General features: G+C 36.7%; 1 protein-coding gene across 3 annotated transcripts in view; it reads right to left on the reverse strand.

Moving 5' to 3' along the window:
• The window catches only part of BCKDHB (branched chain keto acid dehydrogenase E1 subunit beta), a 244,674-nt gene that overhangs the window by 148,511 nt on the left and 74,745 nt on the right, over window positions 1-21,418 (reverse strand). For all 3 annotated transcript variants that reach the window (XM_065543803.1, XM_065543802.1, XM_005552488.4), the window contains exons 7-8: window positions 3,381-3,478; window positions 1,173-1,283 (exon numbers count right to left, since the gene is read on the reverse strand). In XM_065543803.1, coding sequence (XP_065399875.1) covers window positions 1,173-1,283; window positions 3,381-3,478 — 209 coding nt within the window. The remainder of the gene's footprint in view (window positions 1-1,172; window positions 1,284-3,380; window positions 3,479-21,418) is intronic.

Consider the following 21,418-nt stretch of genomic DNA (forward strand, 5'->3'; position numbering starts at 1 on the left):
AGAATGGCTCAGGGTATTGTTGAAACCATTTGTAAGCATGTCAAGTGTTTAGATGGTGTCAAGTGAGTCTTCAGAACTTTGTTACTATAACAAATCTTACATCTTCTACTAAATTATAAAACACTTTTCACCTAAAAACATCCCAGGCTACACTTTTACAGCAGTAGTATCTGCACGTTATTTTCATGTAACTAACCCAAGAAATAGCCTGTAAAAGCTATGAGAATGCCAAAGCTCTTAAAAGTAGTAAATATAAAATGCCCTATGTCTTATGACTATAGCAGTAAATCAAGAAAAAATAATACATGTCATTGTTTCCCACAATTTTACATGTAATTGTACATGTACCTATTAATTGTACATATATCTATTGTACTTATCTATTAAGACTAGGTACATATAATTTACAATACATGTAGCTAGTCTTAATTGATAAGACTATTACAAAAAGAGTGCTTAACCCTCTTTGTATCAATATGAAAATAGATGCTTCTTAAATTATCTTGACATTGGTGTGAAAGACACTGGATATAAAGAGGTAAATGAGAACTAAACTATATTCTTAAGAGGGAACTGGCTATGTAAATCTTAATAGTAAAAAGAAGACCAATGTAATCAGGCCAAAGGTCATGAGACTACTTAGATAGAAACTGTACGTTAGAGCAGCCAGAATCTCCACACAACCCTTAGACTGTAACCCACAGTATTAAGACTATATACAGAGTTATTTAAAAAAAAAAAAAAAATCCATCCCCATAACTTTTGGAGAGAAGATAAATGAAAATTCAGCCAAATCACTTAATCTACCTGATGAAATTAAACCTAGCTAATTGAACCATAACTAATAAGAAGTCAAAAACACAGGTGCCTTCGGCATCCTTGATATCCTCCATGACTCACACAACTTAACCCAAGGTGACTGCATAAAGGACCCCGTTTTGTAGTATTTTAAACAGAGAAAACTACAGGAGGAAAAATAAATTCTATAGCGATTTGTTTCCTTGAGCATGAAGCTGTTTATACAACTTTCTTTCATGCTGCAAATTTAAAACTTTTAAATCAATTGAAAATGCTCACGTAGCTCACAATTTCAAAAGAATGATTTGCAAATATACAACATATTTGACCAAAGGTTTCAGGGAAATGACATTCTATCACCATTATATTCATACCTTACAAACTGTGTCCACATCCCAAGGTATTATAGTCCTCAGATCAATGACTTCACAAGATACTCCAAGCTTTTCTTTTGCCATGGACGCTACCTCCCGGATCACATGAACCTGAAACAAAGAGAAAAATATGCAGAGAATGACTACAAAGGTTCCAGCTTCAAAAACTAGTTGAATGCTGACATCACTATTAGAGATAGTATTTAAAGTCTCAGGAATTGATCTGCATGAAGAATTCATAAATTTGTTTTAAATATGTTGAATCCCATATTCTGCAAAAATAGTTAAGTACAGATATCTAGAAAACAGAAAGAGGTGCTTAGAGAGAGAAGTCAGTACCACAGACACTGATTACAAAGATGGCACACAGAAGGTAAATGAAGTCAAACGAATAGGTAGAAAGCATGTAGAGGGAGAAGTAAAGGGCAAAAATCACTAACATTTAAGGAAAAAATGGCCCAAGAGGAAAGGAAGGAAGAGGAAAGGAAGGAAAGAGAGGGAAGGAGTGAGGGAGGGAGGGAAAAAGGAGGGAAGGAAAGAAAAAAAGGAGATAAAAAGAACAGTTAAAGAGCTAGAAAGAAAACCAGGAGACAGTGTACTGCAGAAGCTTAAGAGGAAGATTTCACAGGGATAGCAGCCAGTATCATATACCATAGCAGGAATAAGAGCTGAATTTAAACAACTAGAAGATCAGTAATGTTGACAAAAACAGTAAATTAGTGGGAATGGAACTCACAGGTACAAGAATATAACGAAGTTAAGAAATTAAATATAGACAATAGAAAACAGTTGTTCAAGTTCAGTGTTAAAAGGAGGGAGGTGTAATGGGATTTAAGGGGAAAGGAATTCTTTAAATAGTGAAGAGAGACATACTTTTTAAATAAGAGCAACAAGAAATGGAAAACTGAAGATGCAGGAGAGAGAGAGACTAGCTAATAGACTACAGTCTTGGAGAAGGAAGGTAAAATGGAACACAGTCTGAAACCGATTTGCAGAGGTTGTTATGTAAACCAGACACCTCTTCTTCAAGACAAAGGGAAGAAGGAAAGAATCTGAAGCAAAAGGAAGAGCAAGCTATGTGAGTTAATACCTAATACATCCTAACTTACCCATTAAAAAGAGAGGTAAGGTCATGAGCTGACAGTAACAGAGATGTGGATTAAAAAGTGGACAGAAGGACAGCAAAGAGGTTTGCCACACCCACCAAGGACACTGTCAATGGGATACAACTCACCAAGCAGCAGAGTTACCCCACTAAAGGTGAGAAACCATGAGGACTGCAGCTCTCCATGCCAAAAATCAAACGGAGAGGAGAGTAGGAGCTTTTGATATTGAAAACCATTTTTGTTATCTTCTTTATATTGTGTTACCCTAAATTTCCTAAAATAAGGATTTCCTTTATGCAGAAAAATAAAAACTGACCATATCTTTAAAAGAAGGAGAGAGAAGAAAAGTGGAAGAGATAGGAGTTCATGGCCAGAGAAAAAGTTGGGAGGTAGAGCAAAGTGACAACAAGCCTGGGGGAAAATGAAGTGGATCAGTAGAGAGGGTCACTGGAAAAAAAGACAGATATGGAATTTTGAGTCTGGACCAGTGGATGGGTACACATGGCCAGCAAAGTAATCATGAGAGATGGCAGGAAATGTAATGAAAAAGATTATAGCCATTTGCAGCAAAAGTAATGTGGGTATACACATATTTCAAAAGAAATGTGTTTTTAATTAATACATCGTTATAACATATTTATGGCCACCACATGTGTATACATTTTAATATATACAGACATCTCACCTTCACTCAGAAATCAGTACCACAGACTTTCAGTTATAAGATGAGGAAGTTCTCAGGATCTAATATACAGCACAGTGACTAACGCAAACAATAGATCTGAAGTGTCCTCACCCCCACCCCCACACACAAAATAGTAACTATGTGTGGTGATGGATCCATTAATTAATTTGATTATGGTAATCATTTCACAAGGTATGCATATATCAAATCATCACATATATACCTTGAATATATATAATTTCATTTGTCAATTACACATCAATAAAGTTGAGGGAAAAAAGAAATTAGCATCAGTAGCACCAGATTTAATCTGAAATATAAAGAAAACATTGTCTTCAATTTTTCATGTATCAGGATTTAAAATGAGAGCTTCCAAGCACAACATAGGTTTTAACAGTTGGGATCAATGCTACTCACCTGAGTGCCCCAGGCAACAAGAGTAACATCACTCCCTTCCTGTATGACTTCGGCCTGGGACAATGGGATGTTGTATGGTTCTATAGGAACCTGTTCCGCTAAATACAGAACAGGAAAAAAAAAAAAACAGTTATTTTTTCTGAGGTGACACTTGTGCATAAAATAATTTATGAAGCTCATTGTAGCAAAGCTTTATTTTATTTATTGTTTCTCTAAATTCTATATTACTTAAAACAGAAACAGCATTTACGATATGGCTCTATGACATTACTGCACAGATGAATAAATGCAATATAAATGTATAAAATACAGCAGCTATCTTGGAACAAAAAAATAAACTTTAGAAACTAAAAAAATCTTAATAAAGAAGGAACTTTAGTCAGTAAGAATGTATCAATATTGGTCTATTAACTATAATAATTGTATCCTACATGTATGTAAGATGTTAATAATAGGGCAAACAGGGTGTGTGGTATCTAAGAACTCTGTACTATGTTCATACTTTTTCTGTAAATCTAAAATTGTTCTTAAAAATTGTTATTACCTGTGATAAAACTTTATTAAGTTGAATTAAGTTCTCAGATCAATTTTCTAAAAAGTAGCAAATTTATGGGGGTTTGGGGAAAAAATAATAGGGTCAAATTTTAAAGTAGATTGTAGTTTTTCACCTTATATCTATGAACACTTCATCAATCACAGCCGCTGACAACACCTTAATTTTCAAAACTGAATACTGTAGACCTTAAAAAGATAAACTAAATCAGCTCTACCAAGCCAAAAAGAAGCCACTGGTATCTGAGAGAAAACCATTTTATGACTTCTCTGCCCAACCAAGTACATGCAATATAGAGATGACTGAATCTGGGAGAAAATTATAAATGGAATTTCAAAATAAAATTGAGTATGAAGTTGATGAAACTGCACAGTTATGCTGAGAAGGTTTTTTTAGTTTTTTGTTTTGTTTTTGTTTGTTTGTTTGTCTGAGACAGGATCTCACTCTGTCACCCAGACTGGAGTATGGTGGCGTGATCTGCAACCTCTGCCTCCCACGCTCAAGTGATTATCCTGCCTCAGCCTCCCAAGTAGCTGGGATTACAGGTGCACACCACTACCCCCAGGCTAATTTTTGTATTTTTAGTAGAGATGGGGTTTCACTGTGTTGGCCAGGCTGGTCTTGAACTCCTGACCTCAAATGATCCACCCACCTCGGCCTCCCAAAGTGCTGGGATTACAGGCGTGAGTCACCGCGCCCGGGCTTTTTTTTTTTTTTTTTTTGAGACAGAGTCTCACTCTGTCGCCCAGGCTGGAGTGGAGTGGCGCAATCTGAGCTCACTGCAACCTCTGCCTCCTGGGTTCAAGTGATTCTCAGACTCCCAAGTAGCTGGGATTACAGGCATGCACCACCACACTCTGCTAATGTTTGTATTTTTAGTAGAGACAGGGTTTCACCATGTTGTCCAGGCTGATCTCGAACTCCTGACCTCAGGTGATCCACTCCCAAGGCTCCCAAAATGCTGGGATTACAGGTGTGAGCCACCGCGCCTAGCCATTCTTGAGTTCTTATGTGAAAATACTATCAGTGGAAATGCTGGAAAAAACTGTTGTTCCCTTTTGTTCATTTTCCCCATGGACTTTTTTATTATATATATATATTCAAAAAGGACAGAAGAGTAAAATTAAAGTAAAAGCCTCCCTCTGGAAGGCTCCCAGTTAGCCCTTCCAACTCCACCATCCAGAAGTAACCAATGCTAACAATTTCCCAGGTGTCTGCTGTAGACAGCTCTCATTCTTTCTGGCATCCAAGATTCTGAATCCTCTTCCTACGTTTGGTAAATCCTCTACCTTAGGAGGCAGGGCCCTTTGTCCACTACAGAAGTGAATTCCACCTGCCTTCCCGCTAAGGTTCCTCTGCAGCCAGGGCACAAAACATGGGCTCTGGCAATCCAATGCATCCACAGCAGACTCTGAATTGGAAGCTGATGACACAGAAGAGCAGTAACTGTCTAGAATTCATTCTGGAATACTGGTAACAGTGGAGGCAAATCCAGCATCTAGGCTTAGTGGTATCACGGATTCAGACTGACAGTTGCCAGGGCCTCTTTGCAGAACCAGTTTTTGGGGTATTGCTTCTAAATATATGGCCTCTAAACCTGATTCTTGGGGATTCCAGAAATCTGCGAGTTATTTATTTAACCTTCAATAAATTTCTTCTGCTTATACTGGAGAGTTGATTTCATTTGCTTGAAAACTAAGAACTGATTCCATATCTACTCAGATATTTACCATATGCTAGTGTACACATACATAATCTTTTTTCTTTTCACAAATAGAATCACATCATATATACTGTTCAGAACTCTTCTACATTTTTTCACACATCAATGTATCTTGACCATACTTCCACGTCAAAGTAGTTTTTAAAATCATGTTTATAAGTAAAAACTATTAAATGTAATGGTGCTTTATGGGTGATACAGCGGTGAATTTTATTCCTTGTTTTTTTATAGATTTCCAATCCAATGACATTTATATAACCAGTGTCAGAAAGAGGTGAATATCATTTAAATGATTAATATACTTAAATAAAAAAGAAAACAGTAAAATCTATAAAATTACGTTTTTTAGATAAATCCCGAAACAGACAATAATTAAGCTAACAAACCTGGAACATAAAGCAGTGTTAGAACACTTATAAGTATTAAAGCACTTCTTTAAAAGTTTTTGTGTAGCTCCCAAACTATGTTGAGTCAGATACTTCCACTGTCTAATTGAGGGGTGGGCTAACTATAGCTGCAAGCTGATTTTTTTGGAAACAGCATTTCATTGGCTCACAACCATGCCATTGATTTACACAGTGTCTACAGCTGTCTCTACCCTACAACAGCAGAGCTGACTAGTTCCAACAGAGACAGTATGGTCCACAAACCTAAAATATGTATTATCTGTTCGTTTACAGAAAAAGATTGCCAGCCCCAATTGTAAACAGTGCTTTCAGAGGTTAATTCCAGCCCATTCATTGATGGCTTAACCCCGGTATTCATTGCATGGACAGATGGATAGACGGCTGGATGGATGGATGGATGGATGGATGGATGGATGGACAGATGGATAGATGAATGGACAGGTAGGTAGACAAATAAACAGACAGGGAGACACACATTATCACTGGAGTAGTATATTCTACTTAGCAGGTCTTAATTGTTAAACCAAAGTGAGGGTCAAGAACAATGCTGATGACATCGGACGAACACACCAAAGATAGCACATAGGCTCCTCGTCATCATCAAGTCTCTCCCCTGGCAGCAACATCTGAATGCCAGTAGACAAGGCTTAAAGCCAGTACACACTGCATCTTACTCGTAAGTGGCCATGATTCAAGAGTCCTGTCTTTCCCGCCTTGTAAATCAGTTGCCAGCTGGCGATTAGCAAATCCCTGGAACACACGACTCTTAAGGGCTGGCAGACCACAAGAAATGGGTTGGCATCTTGGCCCACTTCCTTTGTCAGGTTGCCAGTGAGCGATTAATTGCTCTATTGTCTTAAATAAATTACCCCAAATAATAAGGCCTCATTATTTTAACAATTAACTAAGGAACAACAAAACAAACCAAGTTTTATTCTCTATTTTAAAAACACCATACTGAGAATAAGAAAAAAAAAAAAACCTCTTCTTAGATTTGCTTAAATGTTATCCTGAGAACAGAATAAGAATTCATTTAAATATGTCCATTTATTTAAATTTGGCAAACAAGTCACCTGGAGAGCAAGCTAGAATTCATAGGTACTTCTTAGTCAAATTTAATTTAAAACATATTTATTCCAGGAAAAGATTGTTATTTCAAGTTAGCTTTCTTGCATTCCTACCCCACGGCTATGTGCTTTGTAAAAGAGAGCAGGTGACAGGAGTTAGAGCACAAATCTTCAGAAGCTAAAGAGCACCACACACAGTCATATTACAGATTCCTATTTTCACAGAAGTGGGACGAACTGATGCCACTCCATTTCACCATATGCTGATTACATTAGAATCTTAGAACTAATAAGCATTCCTCAGATAAACACTTCAGCATCAGATAAATAGTGACAAAATGAACAACTCAGAAAAACAAGAAATCTTTTCAAGGCCAAAATTGTAAAAATGCAATTATCAAACAGGATAGATTTTTTTAATGCATATTCTCATTCACACTACACATTCACTTAGAGATTCATGGTGTGAATTTGCTCATCCTTGGCCCCATTCTATTTCCCATCCTACTTTTTTCTTTCAGTTTTCTTCTAATTTGCTATATTGCTTATAATCCATCTTAAACACATTTTTGGAAGAGGTGAGGTGTCTAAATAATATATATATATATATATTAATTATACCAAGTTTAATATACATTTTTCATTTAATAGTTGCTGCATATTCAATATATGCAGGCATCATGCAAGATACTGGAATATGAACTGAAAAACTGAATTGCCATTGAGAAGCACACACTCGACTGTGAGTTACAAAGATGGAAAGAGATTTATCAGCCAACAAATAAAAACATAATATATCAATGGGAACAAACCGCTCTGGGAATCTAAAGGGAAGCAACAACTTGGTTACAGGGATAGAAGGTTTCATCACGGAGGATACAACTGCTGTGGGTCTTAGAGACAGAGGCACTTGACACAGGAAAAATAGGATATTCCATAAAGAAAGAAAAGGTATATGCAAAGAAATTGACATGTGAAACCATGTTTATGCTTGTGTATACATCTACAAAATCAGATTTGCATGATATTTCAAGTAAAGGTGAATACTGAAACTTATAAATTATATTCCTAAGTCCCTAGACAGCACTTTCCAATCCTTCTGATTTAATATATTAATAACTTGTGCAGAAAGCATCTGCAAGAAAATAACAACTCACTCTTAACAACACAAGCTCCCCTGTGAAGCACACTATTACCATTACAGAGATAATAAGGTCATTTCTCTGCCCTGTCACTAATCTGCAGTAATGCTAGTTTCCCCACAAACATGAAACTCGGATAGGGCTTTATTTATATTGCATTACACGTGAAATAGTGAGAAAACATAAATGTTCTCTTTTTAAAATGAAGTCAAGTATATTTCTAAAATATGTTAGCTCATGCTGTCTGATTCTAACAGCATATTCGAAATCTCCATACCTGAGAAAGCCTATCTGGTTTGTTAAAATTCAGTCTAATGGGGAAAGGTAGGAGGGGGTAAATCCACCCAACCAGAAACCCAGTTGTGGCTTTGTCTCTGCATCTAATGAGTTTGGTAGTCTCTGACAAAATATTATATTATTTTTGTGTCCCAGTATTCCACCTGTAATCTTAGGACCATTATTGGAACAAAAACGTGAACACATTAAATTAATCAGCTCTTAGGAAGAAAACGTCATCACAATTTGAAGTAATTCAATGGCAGAGTCATTAAGGCTATAAAGAAGAGCTATTCTTATCACTATTATCATTTTCTGTATAAAACTGATAATCAACTATAAACTAATATCGGATTTCTATTTTACAACTGTCATTTTCTGAATTAGTAATCTCCTTTCAGCTTTGAGGTTATTAATCAGTCTTTTTTTTGACAATTTTCACTTCTATACCAACAGTTACTTTCAGCACTAATGCTAGAGATAAGAAAGAATACATGAACAAGAAAACTAAGTATACTTTCTTCTAGAAATCACTTTTAAATTATTCCCTAAGCACAGTTGTACCCAATCTTTTCCTCCCCTCTTCACCTTAAATTATTGAAAAAAATCTAAAGATTAACAGTCTATATCAACATACTATTAAATAGTAGTTTAACAGATAAACTACTGTTAATTTAACAGATTAAATCAACATACTATTAAAAATACTTGTTTCTCTCTCCAAGTAATCAAAAAAAAAAAATCCGTAGAATTGTCCATGATGGCAAGAAGATACCATCTAATTAGAAGATAAAATTAACTTTCAATAAATAAAATAATAATTAAGTGTCAAACTTTGGTAGTACTGAACCCATATGATTATTGAGAGCATGTTTGGACAAAATAAATTGGTACAAAAGTCTCAATGTCCCAAGGGAATAAACCAAAGAGGTCTCCTGGGAGCAACAGTGGGTGAGGCTCCCACAACATAACATAGACTTTCAAGCCATAAGTATGACAAGGTTTTACTGAGTATTATGGCAAATGGAAGGCAAAGAAGTGAGAGATCATATGAAGTAGAGCAAATAGAGAAAACCATTTTAAAAAGGCAAATCTTGAAAAACAAATATAATTAGATGTACAAAGGCAAAAAGCTGGCATTCTTAGCAGTGGCGTACATACTCATAACAGAAGAGTGAAAATAAGTAAGCTGGGCACAACACCACGTCATCTCATACGAAGCACTGAAATGGACACTCTATCACTTCGACAATATTCTTGCCAAAAAGACATAACTTGAGTTTAATCACGAGGAAACATCAAACAAACCCAATTTGAGGAGCAGTCTACAAAAGAGCTGACCAAATGTGGTGACTATGACAGACAAAAAGGACAAGGAATTGTCTTCCCCAGAACAAAGGAAACTTAGGAGAAAGAACAATAAATGAAGACTCTGGATAGAATCTCAGTCCAAAGAAAGGACATTGGTGGGGCAATTAATGAAAATGGAATTAAGTGAATAGAGCAGTTAATAGTATTGTATCCATGCTAATGTCCTGATATTTATCAATATTACTGTGGTTATTTATGAGGTTAACATGGGGGAATGCTGAGTGAAAAGTACATATGAATTCTTCATACTATTTTTGCAATCTTTTTGTCTGAACTACTTCAAAATAAAAATTTCAACAAAATTTGTAATATTAAACTCAAAAACAAAAATGAGGTTAACCTACCTTAACAAGTCTCCATTAGACGGTTGGGAAAATAAGTTGTGATATAATAGAAAGTATACCAAATTTGAAAAGTCATTGAAAATCAACTATGAGAAACTAGGACTAATGCAAGGCCTGACAGAGACACTATACATTGATACTTCCTTGTGAAACAAATTCTATTTGGAAATGCTAGTACAAATAAAGAAAATGAGGATATTAACAAAGCTCTCTAACTGTAAAAGAAGCAAAGCCACATTTGGTATTCTATTTATGACCTTATCTTCCTGGATAAATTTAACTGAGTTCTGAATATCGAGAGACATGAATATATGAAGATGTAAATTCAGTATCTGCATATGCCAGTCAGCATTTTGCTAGACACTCTCGACCACTAAATGAAAAACAATGACCAATCAACAGTCTAAATATAATTATATCAAGTCATAATTAGCTAATACCTTGCATGTAACCAGGAGACTTCTTTATTTTTTCTGAGACAGAGTCTCGCTCTGTTGCCAAGGCTGGAGTGCACTGGCACGGTCCCAGCTCACTGCAACCTCCACCTCCCGCGTTCATGCAATTCTCCTGTCTCAGCCTCCTGAGTAGCTGGGATTATAGGTGCCCGCCACCACACCTGGCTAATTTTTGTATTCTTCAGTAGAGATGGGGTTTCGCCATGTTGGCTAGGCTGGCCTTGAACTCCTGACCTCAGGTGATCCGTCAGCCTCGGCCTCCCAAAGTGCTGGGATTACAGGTGTGAGCCACTACGCCTGGCCAGGAGACTTCTTAAACTGAGATACTTTTACATATAAAACATGATTTTAAGGTCGTAAATGTTTTATACTGTTATTGCTTCAGAGGGTAATGTTTTCTTATTATCACTGAGTAACACTGAAAATTTTTTTAAAAAACTCATCTGTTATTTTTAACCGAACAGCAATATTAACTTGAAACATAAAGGCTTGGACCCATTTAAACTCAAATGCAGTCCAATTTTTTTCTTCAATAATTAACTGGCAAGTCACACATTTCCAGTTCTTTTGCATAATGAGATAAATTAGGAATCTTTTCAAAATAATTGGCAAATATTTGCTGTGTGCAGTGGGTCATGTCTTTAATCCCAGCACTTTTGGAGGCCGAGGTGGGCAGATCACCTTGAGGTCAGGAGTTCGAGACTGGTCTGGGCAATATGGTGAAATCCAATCTCTACTAAAAATACAAAAAAATTAGCTGGGCATGGTGGCACACACCTATAATCCCAGCTACTCGGGAGTCTGAGACATAAGAATCGCTTGAACCTGGGAGATGGAGGTTGCAGTGAGCTGAGATCACACCATTGCACTCCAGCCTGGGCAACAGAGCAAGACTCCATCTCAAAAAAAAAAAAAACAAGTTGGCAAATATAAATCACAAAAGTAATGATATGATAAGGCACCTTCATATTTCTTACAAAATTTCCAAATTAACTTCATTACATTTCCCTGTCTCATTTAATGTAAACAAAAAAAGAAGCTTTGATGACACTAATACTCTATAATACACATCAGTATATTTAATACACATTAAAATTTGGCCACATTTATAACACAACTTGTTCAATCTTTGCAATTACCCTTACGGTTTTTTGTTCATTTGTTTGTTTACTGTACTCTCTAGTATGCAGTATTTCATAGTGTAGGAAAAGTTCTCCTATCACCAATTTTAATGGCAATTGTTTGTCTTCCATGTTTAATATATTTGAATTCCTTTGGTAAATATTTTCCAAAGCACTTTCTATAGCAAAGAGTTACACATATAGAATAAACTTTGTTTATAGGGTATAAATTTTACAAAGGAAATTGGAAAACTGACAAAAAAAATTGAACACTGAATGAAAGGGCGATATTTTAAAGCCATTCTACAGCAGCACATAGAGTTTAAAAGGGAAAAAATATCACCTAGCAAAAAGAATTATACAGGGACAGAAAAAACATTTCAATAAAGTGCATCATTATTGTATGAACCATTAGGGAAAGAAACTGCTAATTAAACTGATACACTTTATAGAATTTTTATTTTATTCTTATTGAAAGAAAAAATTGTAGACTTAATTAGATATGGGTTTTTATTATCTATCACCCTGACACAGGCATAAAAACAAAACATAAGCAAAATAAGTTGGTTCTAAAATTCATGAAGAAATCCAAATGTAATTCTTCTCACTCTTTGACATATAATCATCAGTGTCCACATTTCTCCAGAGAATCTCATTTTCTGTGTCACCAAGCACATCAGTGATGCAGTGCTTTTTTAAATGAATTCATTAAAAAATTAAAAGATTGATGCTAGGCTCTCAAGCTAGCTCAGCAATTAGGCACAGTCTACTTTAGACTCCTGCTTCCAAGGGTTGTTAAACTACTGTGATTTCCCACTTCCCCCACCCTTCTATCTCACCACAACCATTTAGCATCTCCTTGTCAAAAGTCTTCAACTTGTCAAAAGAGACACCTTCTCTGGTGTCGCTGGAATTTTATTCTAAGCTATATTATGATTTTTATATTGGTACATAAGCAGACAACATCAACTACTGGCCACTGGATGAGATGACTGCAACATGCCATTGTTTTTAAGTCACAATCCAGTATCAGAGAGATTAAAATATAAGGGGGGAAGGGGTAGCTTAGAATCAATGAAATATAGTGGCTTCTATTGGGTAGATGACTTTAAATCATTGAAATATTAGTATATATGTAATATATTTTTCACATCATGCTTTTGGTAATGTAAGTCCCTCAGTTTTCATAAGTCCAATATTACCCATGAGGAGCAACAATTCCCACTAGACACCAAGCATGAGCTGTGTCCACTGACTTCCTAAATGCAGACGAGACAGAAAAAGTCACTGGGACACACTGACAACAAAAGACAATTATTTTCAGGTAAGAAAGATATATAGGGAATACATGCTATATTTATTAGACTGCAAAATTCCTTATCGCATATCTAACATTAAATGATAGCTGTTGATTTCATTGATGAACACCCTCTTCTCAAGGGCAACCTCTCCAGAAACATTTAATTTAATTCAGGGAATCTGTTACAAAGATGTTGGAAGGGCTAGGGTAACAAATGGTGAAACAATGCAAACCAAGGATGACTGCATGCAAACAATGCAAACCAGGAAGCAGCTACCAGCTCTGAGCCGGACCCAACAGCTCACAGGAGCCACTATCAGTGCTGGAACCACCACTGGCTGCTGCTGAGCAGAGCCATCCCTATTAAATGTCCTACCACCAACATCACTGCCATCTACACTGTGGAACAACAGTCACTGCAGCACAGCAAAGTCTCCTCAACTGCCACTACCAAAGCTGCCTCAAACACCACAATGGCTTCCTTTCTACCTTCCTCCCACCCTCTAATGAAAGTCAGCTTGCAAGGGGGTGAGGAAAATACAGTTAACTTGTTTCCAGCCCATGAATTACAGAAGAAAACACAGAAGGGCAAGTGTGAGGATGACAGACAACTAACAAAGACCCAACAGAGATTTAAATTATAAATAGCACTTAGATGAAAAGGTCACCTTTGATGAGAAATAAAGAAGACTCCAATATATTAATAATAATGAGAAAGGCTAATATTTAGTGAGCCCTTTCAACATATTAGGCACGTTTAAGCACCTTTAAAGTATCACCTCTTATCCTTACAACTCAATGTGACTGATACTAGATTTATCCAATGCTACATTTGAGAAAACAGGCAAAGACAAATGAAAGAAATCGGTTATAGATAGTGTGGCCACTCTGCGGTCCAAGCTCATAATCACTGTTATAGTAGATAGAAATCTGCCCAAAATGGGTTTCAGAAATATTAAATATAAACATATATCAAGCTTGATCCTTTCCATAAGTCTTGAAAAATTGCAAAAATTGTGTATTTTAAAAAGGGAGGTGTTATGCTTGCCATATTTGTTTTAAAATAGAAAATATAACCTAAGATTATATAATGGCTGTTTATCCTGAGATTGATCAAACTGTTAAATCTAGAATTTTCTCTCACAGATTCCCAGCAATTCCTTACCATTTTCTGAAATTAATTTTTTACACACTAATCAAGTTTTACATTCCATAAAGCAGGTGGAATCTATACACACTTATCATCCACCATCTGCCTCAGTGCATTGCTGTATATCACTCCTCCATTAGAAATCTGTATTTTTCTTGAACATAAATTCCTTCATATTAAATCACGGATTAATACCACAAAAAATGAAGAACTCCAAGTTTACTTATATAGCCAGAAACTGTGATTTGTAGTCCAATACTAATCACTTCATACACTAGCTATATTCAGTGCTAGAGATACATAAATTAGCTAGAATTCATAAATTCAAGTTCAACACTGAGAGATGCTGAAAGGGCATTAATAAAATTAATAAATGTTCTAAATTATTATATATCACTGAGAAAATTTTCTCTACTGTAATTTTTATAAGCCTACAACTTTATTTCTAGCTTTAAAAAGTAAATATACATGAAAATTACTAAACACCTAATGGCCTTAAGAGTTTAGTGTTTTCCACCTATCTGCCTCTAAGTATAGGCAGACCTAAATTTTCACATTTTCAACTTATGCTCAACACACACTTACATATATAGTGTAGATGAAAACTCCTAAAGGGCTTATTATATGCCTTTTATTCTAAATTTGAAATTCTGAAGGTAAGCTAGCTATAAGAATGGAAGCTCAACACCCTTTCCACTAGTCAAGTGTTCAGTTTTGGCATTGTTAATGTCACTGCCTGTACAGCAATGTTCCTATACTATTAGAATTCTTATTTGCCCTTAATACTTTATAAGTAAACAACAGAAAAGTGAAAATACTCTTATCAGCAAAGAGAATATTGTAAAATTGGAGGCAAGTACGAAATTACTTGCTATGTTGCACACAGTAAATTTTTAACCTCAGCTGGATGCTCAGTGCATTTAAGTCACTTGAATTGATCAAAAGGGAAAAAATTAAAGGTATATATAAAATGTTGGAAACTATATCACTGACAACCGTGTATAAAAGGTGAAGTTTAAACAGAATTTTATTTTAGCTCTCTTGGCAAGGAAATCTATTTATTAAATGTAAGTAAATATTTGACTTCCAGATACTTCACTTTGCACACATTCTAAGAAACACATTAGGAATGGGCTGTAGCCAAAAAGTGGAAGATTATGGCTTGATTTAAAATGATAAAATACACTCCCAAATACATTAGAATATGTTGTAAATAATCCTAAATAATCTATAAGAGTCCCAGAAAGACTAAAAATGTACCACAGTGGCCCTCATATGACCATAGACCCAGCAACTGTTTCTATCCACCTCTCTTGCTAAATCTGAACCACCCCATCAATGGCTACTAAGCTGCAAAAACAATTCCTCAGAAAACTTATTTTTATTTTTATTTTTATTTTTATTTTATATTCAAGGGTACATGTGCAGGTTTGCCATATAGGTAAACTGCATGTCAGGGGGGCTTGGTGTACAAATTATTTCATCACCCAGGTAATAAGCATAGTAAGTGATTGGTAGTTTGTTTTTCGGGTTTTGGGGTTTTGGAGGGTTTTTTAAGACAGGGTCTTACCCTGTCGCCCAGGCTGGAGTGCAGTGGTGCAATCTCGGCTCACTTGCAACCTCCACCTCCCAGGCTCAAGTGATCTTCCCATCTCAGCCTCGCAAGAATCTGACACTACAGGAGCACACCACCAAGCCCGGCTAATTTTTGTATTTTTTTTTGTAGAGATGGGGGTCTCACCATGTTGTCCAGGCTGGTTTCGAACCGTTGGTTCAAGCGATCCACCAACCTCAGTGATACGTATTATTCTGATCCTCACCCTCCTTCCACCCTCCACCCTTAAGCACACCCCCAATATCTGTTGTCCGCTTTTCTGTGTGTACTCAATGTCTACCTTCCACTTATAAGTGAGAACATGTGGTATTTGATTTTCTGTTCATGCGTTAGTTTGCTAAGGATAATGGCCTCCAGCTCCATCCATGTTCCTGCAAAGGACATGATCTCATCCTTTTTTATGGCTGTATAGTTTTTCATGGTGTATATATACACTACATTTTCTTTACCCAGTCTATCATTGATGGGCATTTAGGTTGATTTTATGTCTTTGCTATTGTGAATAGTGCTGCAATTAACATAAACATGCATGTGTCTTTATGGTAAAATGATTTATATTCCTTTGGGTGTATATTAAATAATGGGATTGCTGGGTTGAATGATAATTCTTTTTCAAGTTCTTTGAGAAAACACAAAACTGCTTTCCACAATGGCTGAACCAGTTGACATTTCCACCAGCAGTGTATAAATGTTCCCTTTTCTCCAGAACTTCACCAGCATCTCTTAATTTCTGACTTTTTAATAACAGCTATTCTGACTGGCATAAGATGGTATCTCATTGTGGTTTTGATTTGCATTTCTCTAACGATGTGCGATGTTGAGCATTTTCTCATATGCTTGCTGGCTACATGATTGTTTTTCTTCTGAAAAGTGTCTGTTCATGTCCTTTGCCCACTTTCTTGCTTGGGGTTGTTTTTGGCTTGTAAATTTGTTTAAGTTCCTCATAGATTCTGGATATTAGACCTTTGTCAGATGCATAGTTTGCAAATATTTTCTCCCTTTCTATAGGTTGTCTGTTTACTCTGTTGGTAGTTTTAGACTAACCCTGAAACTAGCTAAATATCAGCTGACCCTGCTTGTTAATGTTCTATAGACCCTTACCCCTACCTCTCTACTGAGTTAGAATACTTCTTCTAATTAGTTCTCATGCCCCAACATTCTGAATAAAAGCTTAGTTTAAGAGTTAATATTAAAATAAATCATTGGAGATTTTTATGAGAATAATAGCAACAACTTTTAACAACACCATTAACATTTATTAAGTATTTACTATGTGTCAGACATGATTCTAAATACATGTATTAACACATTTAAAATTCAAATGATACTGCAAAGAAAATTTTATACTACTAAAATTTTAAAAGCTAGAGGAAATACAAAGATCTAAATTACCAACATGGAGAAAATGGTGGATACAAGACAGAACTAACATGTAGCTCCCATGTGGACAGACAGAACAGTGTGTGGAGACTCACACTGGGAACTTTTCCTCCAAGAACCACCTCAGGAACCTACCAGGAAAACCAAAACAATTTACTGACCCTTGGAAAGAAGTAGCCTGACACTGCAAACTCCATGAGACAGCTGGAAAACTGTGAGTTCCCAAGGTGTGAGTGGGGGAAACGTCTGCCTCGGAACAGACACCCCCACTGGGGAACCTAAAAATCCAGATCACAGGAGAAGAATTTAACCTCATCTGAAGTTAAAATTGATTTAGGCAGCCAAGTGAAATATCAAAGTAGAAGAAGGAGCGGAAAGCGCCCTGTAGGCACTCCCAGTCCCCAGCTCAAACCAGAGAAAGCCATCCCTGACTTATCTCATGGGGGTCCTTAGGGAAGGTAGCCAGTGGAATTAGGGAGGGGCGGGCATAAGTTAAAAGACGCTTCTAGCTGAACTTCATAATACTTTCAACTGAGTACAAATTTTCCTGAGCAGAGTCCGGGGGCAAACAGGAAGTGCAGATACAACTTGCAGATAAAAGCACAGAAGCCACAGCTGATGGTGCAGGCAGATGGAAAAGGGCAAGGCCTGAGAGCCCTGCTTGTTTTCTCAGCAGGAAGGCTTATAGTCTGGGGCAAGATCTATTCCTGTTCCCCAGCTGCCTGAATATAAACGTGTGCTGTTGGTGGGGCATGGCAGGAGTAAGACTGGCCTTGCTGGCTGCATGGGAGCTGGGTGAGGCCTGTCACTGCCGGCTTCCCCCCCTTCCCTGGTGACCAGTATGACACAGCAGAGGCAGCCATAATGCCCCTGGAACATAAATCTATTGGCCTGAGAACCACACCCCATCACCCACAGTGGCCTCGGCAAGCCCTGCTTAAGAAGAGTCTGAGCTCAGACCTGCCTAGGCCTGTCCCCACCTGATGGGTTTTCACTACCCACCCTGGTAGCCCAAGCCAAAATACATAAACTCTTGAGAACTCTAAGGCCCCATCCAGGGCCCCATCCATTGCCTGAGGAACCCAAGTACTCATCCTGGCCAACGAAGAACAAGCTTACATCCCCCTTCTACCACCACAACTGGCATTCTCTTAAAAGCACCAGCTCCTGGCTAGAGGCCAACAAACTCAGGACATAACAGAATAATCCTGCTCCAAAAAGGAGAAAACAGCTAATTCCACCATCTACAACATCCTGGCTAACCAGAGGTTCTAAGTCTGGCCACATAACAACTTCACTGCTGGCATAACCAGCATTCGAAAAAACCAGCACACTAAACAAAACGACAACCAAGGACTGTCATAGAGTACACTTAACTCCCTTGCCACCTATACTGAAGCAGGTGCTGGCATCCACAGCTAGGAGATATGAAGACAGATCACCTCACAGGACTCTTTGCAGACATTCCCCAGCATCAGCCCAGAGACCAGTAGCCCCGCTGGGTGGCTAAAGCAAGAAATACAGTAACAATCACTGCAGTCCAGCTCTCTCCAGAAGCCCCATCTCCAGGTGAAGGGGAGAGCGTCACATCAAGGGATCGGCCCATGGGAGAAAATAATCTGAACAGCAGCCCTTGAGTTCCAGATCTTTCCACTGAAAGAGTCTACCAAAATGAGAAGGAACCAGAAAAGTAATTATGGTAATATGGCAAAACAAGGTTCTTTAACACCCCAAAAAGATCACACTCGCTCTCCAATGATAGATTCAAATGAAGAAAAAATCTCTGATTGCCAAATAAGGAATTCAGAAGGTTGATTATTAAGGTACTCAAGGAGGTACCAGAAAAGGTAAAAAAACAACTTAAAGAAAATTAAAAAAAAAAACCAATACAGGATATGGATGAAAAGGTGTACAGATAAATAAATATCATAAAGAAAAAAACAGCCACAAGTTCTGAAAATGAAAGACACACATAGAGAAACAAAAAATACACTGCAAGGTTTCAACAACAGACTAGAACAAGTAGAAGAAAGAACTTCAGAGCTCAAAGACAAGGCTTATGAATTAACTGAAAGACAAAGAAAAATGAACAAAGCCTCCAAGAAGTCTGAGATTATGTTAAACGACCAAACCTAAGAATAATTGGTATTCCTGAGGAAGAAGAAAAATCTAAAAGTTCAGAAAACTTATTTGAGGGGATAATAGAGAAAAATTTCCCTGTCCTTGCTAGAGATCTAGACATTCAAATATAAAAAGCTCAAAGAACACCTGGGAAATTCATTGCAAAAAGATCATCTCCTAGCACATGGTCATCAAGTTATCTAAAGTCAAGACAAAGGAAAGAATCTGAAGAGTTGTGAGGCAAAAGCATCAGGTAACCTATAAAGGAAAACCTCTCAGATTAACAGAAGATTTCTCAGTGGAAACCCTACAAGCCAAGAGGGATTGGGGTCCTATCTTTAGCCTCCTTAAACAAAATAATTATCAGTCAACAATTTTGTATACAGCAAAACTAACCTTCATAAATGGAGGAGAGATAAAGTTTTTTCAGATAAACAAATGCTGAAAGAATTCTCCACTACCAAGCCAGCACCACAAGAACTTCTAAAAGGAGTTCTAAATCTTGAAACAAAACCTTGAAATATACCAAAATAGAACCTCTCTAAATTACAAATCTCACAAGGGCTATAAAAAAAAAAGAGAACTTAAAAAAAAAAAAAAAGGTATTCAGGCAACAACATGATGAATAAAACAGTACCTCACATCTCAATGCTAATGTTAAATGTATATGGCTTAAATGCTCCACTTAAAAGATACAGAATAAATAAAAATCCACCAACCAAGTATCTACTGTCTGTCTTCAAGAGACTTACTTACCACATAAGGACTCACATAAACTTAACGTAAAGGGATGGAAAAAGATATTACATGCAAATGGAAACCAAAGCAAGCAGGAGTAGGTATTCTCAGACATAACAGACTTTAAAGCAACAAAAATTTAAAAAGTCAAAGAGAGAGATTACATAATGATAAAAGGACTACTCCAACAGGAAAATATCACAATCCTAAATAATATGCACCTAACACTGGAGCTCCCAAATTTATAAAACAATTACTACTAGATGAATAAGTTGAAAACTTATTTGCACACAAAAACCTGCACATGGATGTTTATAGCAACTTTATTCATAACTGTCAAAACTTAGAAGCAACCAAGATACTTTTCTGCAGGTGAATGAATAAACTGTGTTACTTCCAAACAATGGAGTATTATTCAGCATTAAATAGAAATGAGTTATCAAGCCATGAAAAGACATGGAGGAACCTTAAATACATATTATTAAGTGAAGGAAGCCAATCTGAAAAGGTTTCATACTGTATGATTCCAATTATATGACATTCTGGAAAAGATAAAACTATGGATACAGTAAAGATATCAGTGGTTGCCAGGGGTTGACGTGAGGGGAGACAAACAGATGAAGCACAGAAAATTTCTAGGACAGTGGAAATACTCTGCAAGATATTACAGTGGTAGATACATGTCATTATACCACCCATAGAAGGTACAACACTAAGAGTGAACACTGATGTAAACCATGGACTTTGAGTGATGACAATGTGTTAACATAGGTCATCAATTGTAAAAAATGTACAACTCTGATGGGGATGTTGACAATGGGGAAGGCTATGCTTGTTTGAGGTCAGTAGGTATGTGGAAAATCTCTGTGTCTTTCTCTCAATTTCGCTGTGAGCCTAAAACTGCTCTTAAAAAATTAACTCTTCTAATTAAAAAATGGCAAATTCTGATATACAAGTGAATAAAAACACAAGGTTTTCACTCTTACAATTACCAAGTTAAATGTCTGACAAATATTTCCTGCTTTCATTTTTAGATTTCAGTAACAAATAGTTACTTTATTGAGTCTTGCCTCCCTGCAGTACCTGTGGCAATGATTCCCTATCCTTCCACAGCTTTTTATTAACTGCAGTTTAGACACACAGCATCTGGCTTCATCAATCATGCATTACTCAGGGCTAAACTGAATATATGGGCCTTAGAGAAAGTAAGAAAGGGATTAAGAGATACAGGTTGTAGAGTTTTTACAATAAAGAACACAGGCGTAATTTTCTTCT

The sequence above is a fragment of the Macaca fascicularis genome, chromosome 4 (assembly GCF_037993035.2).
Source record: "Macaca fascicularis isolate 582-1 chromosome 4, T2T-MFA8v1.1".
Taxonomy (NCBI): domain Eukaryota; kingdom Metazoa; phylum Chordata; class Mammalia; order Primates; family Cercopithecidae; genus Macaca; species Macaca fascicularis.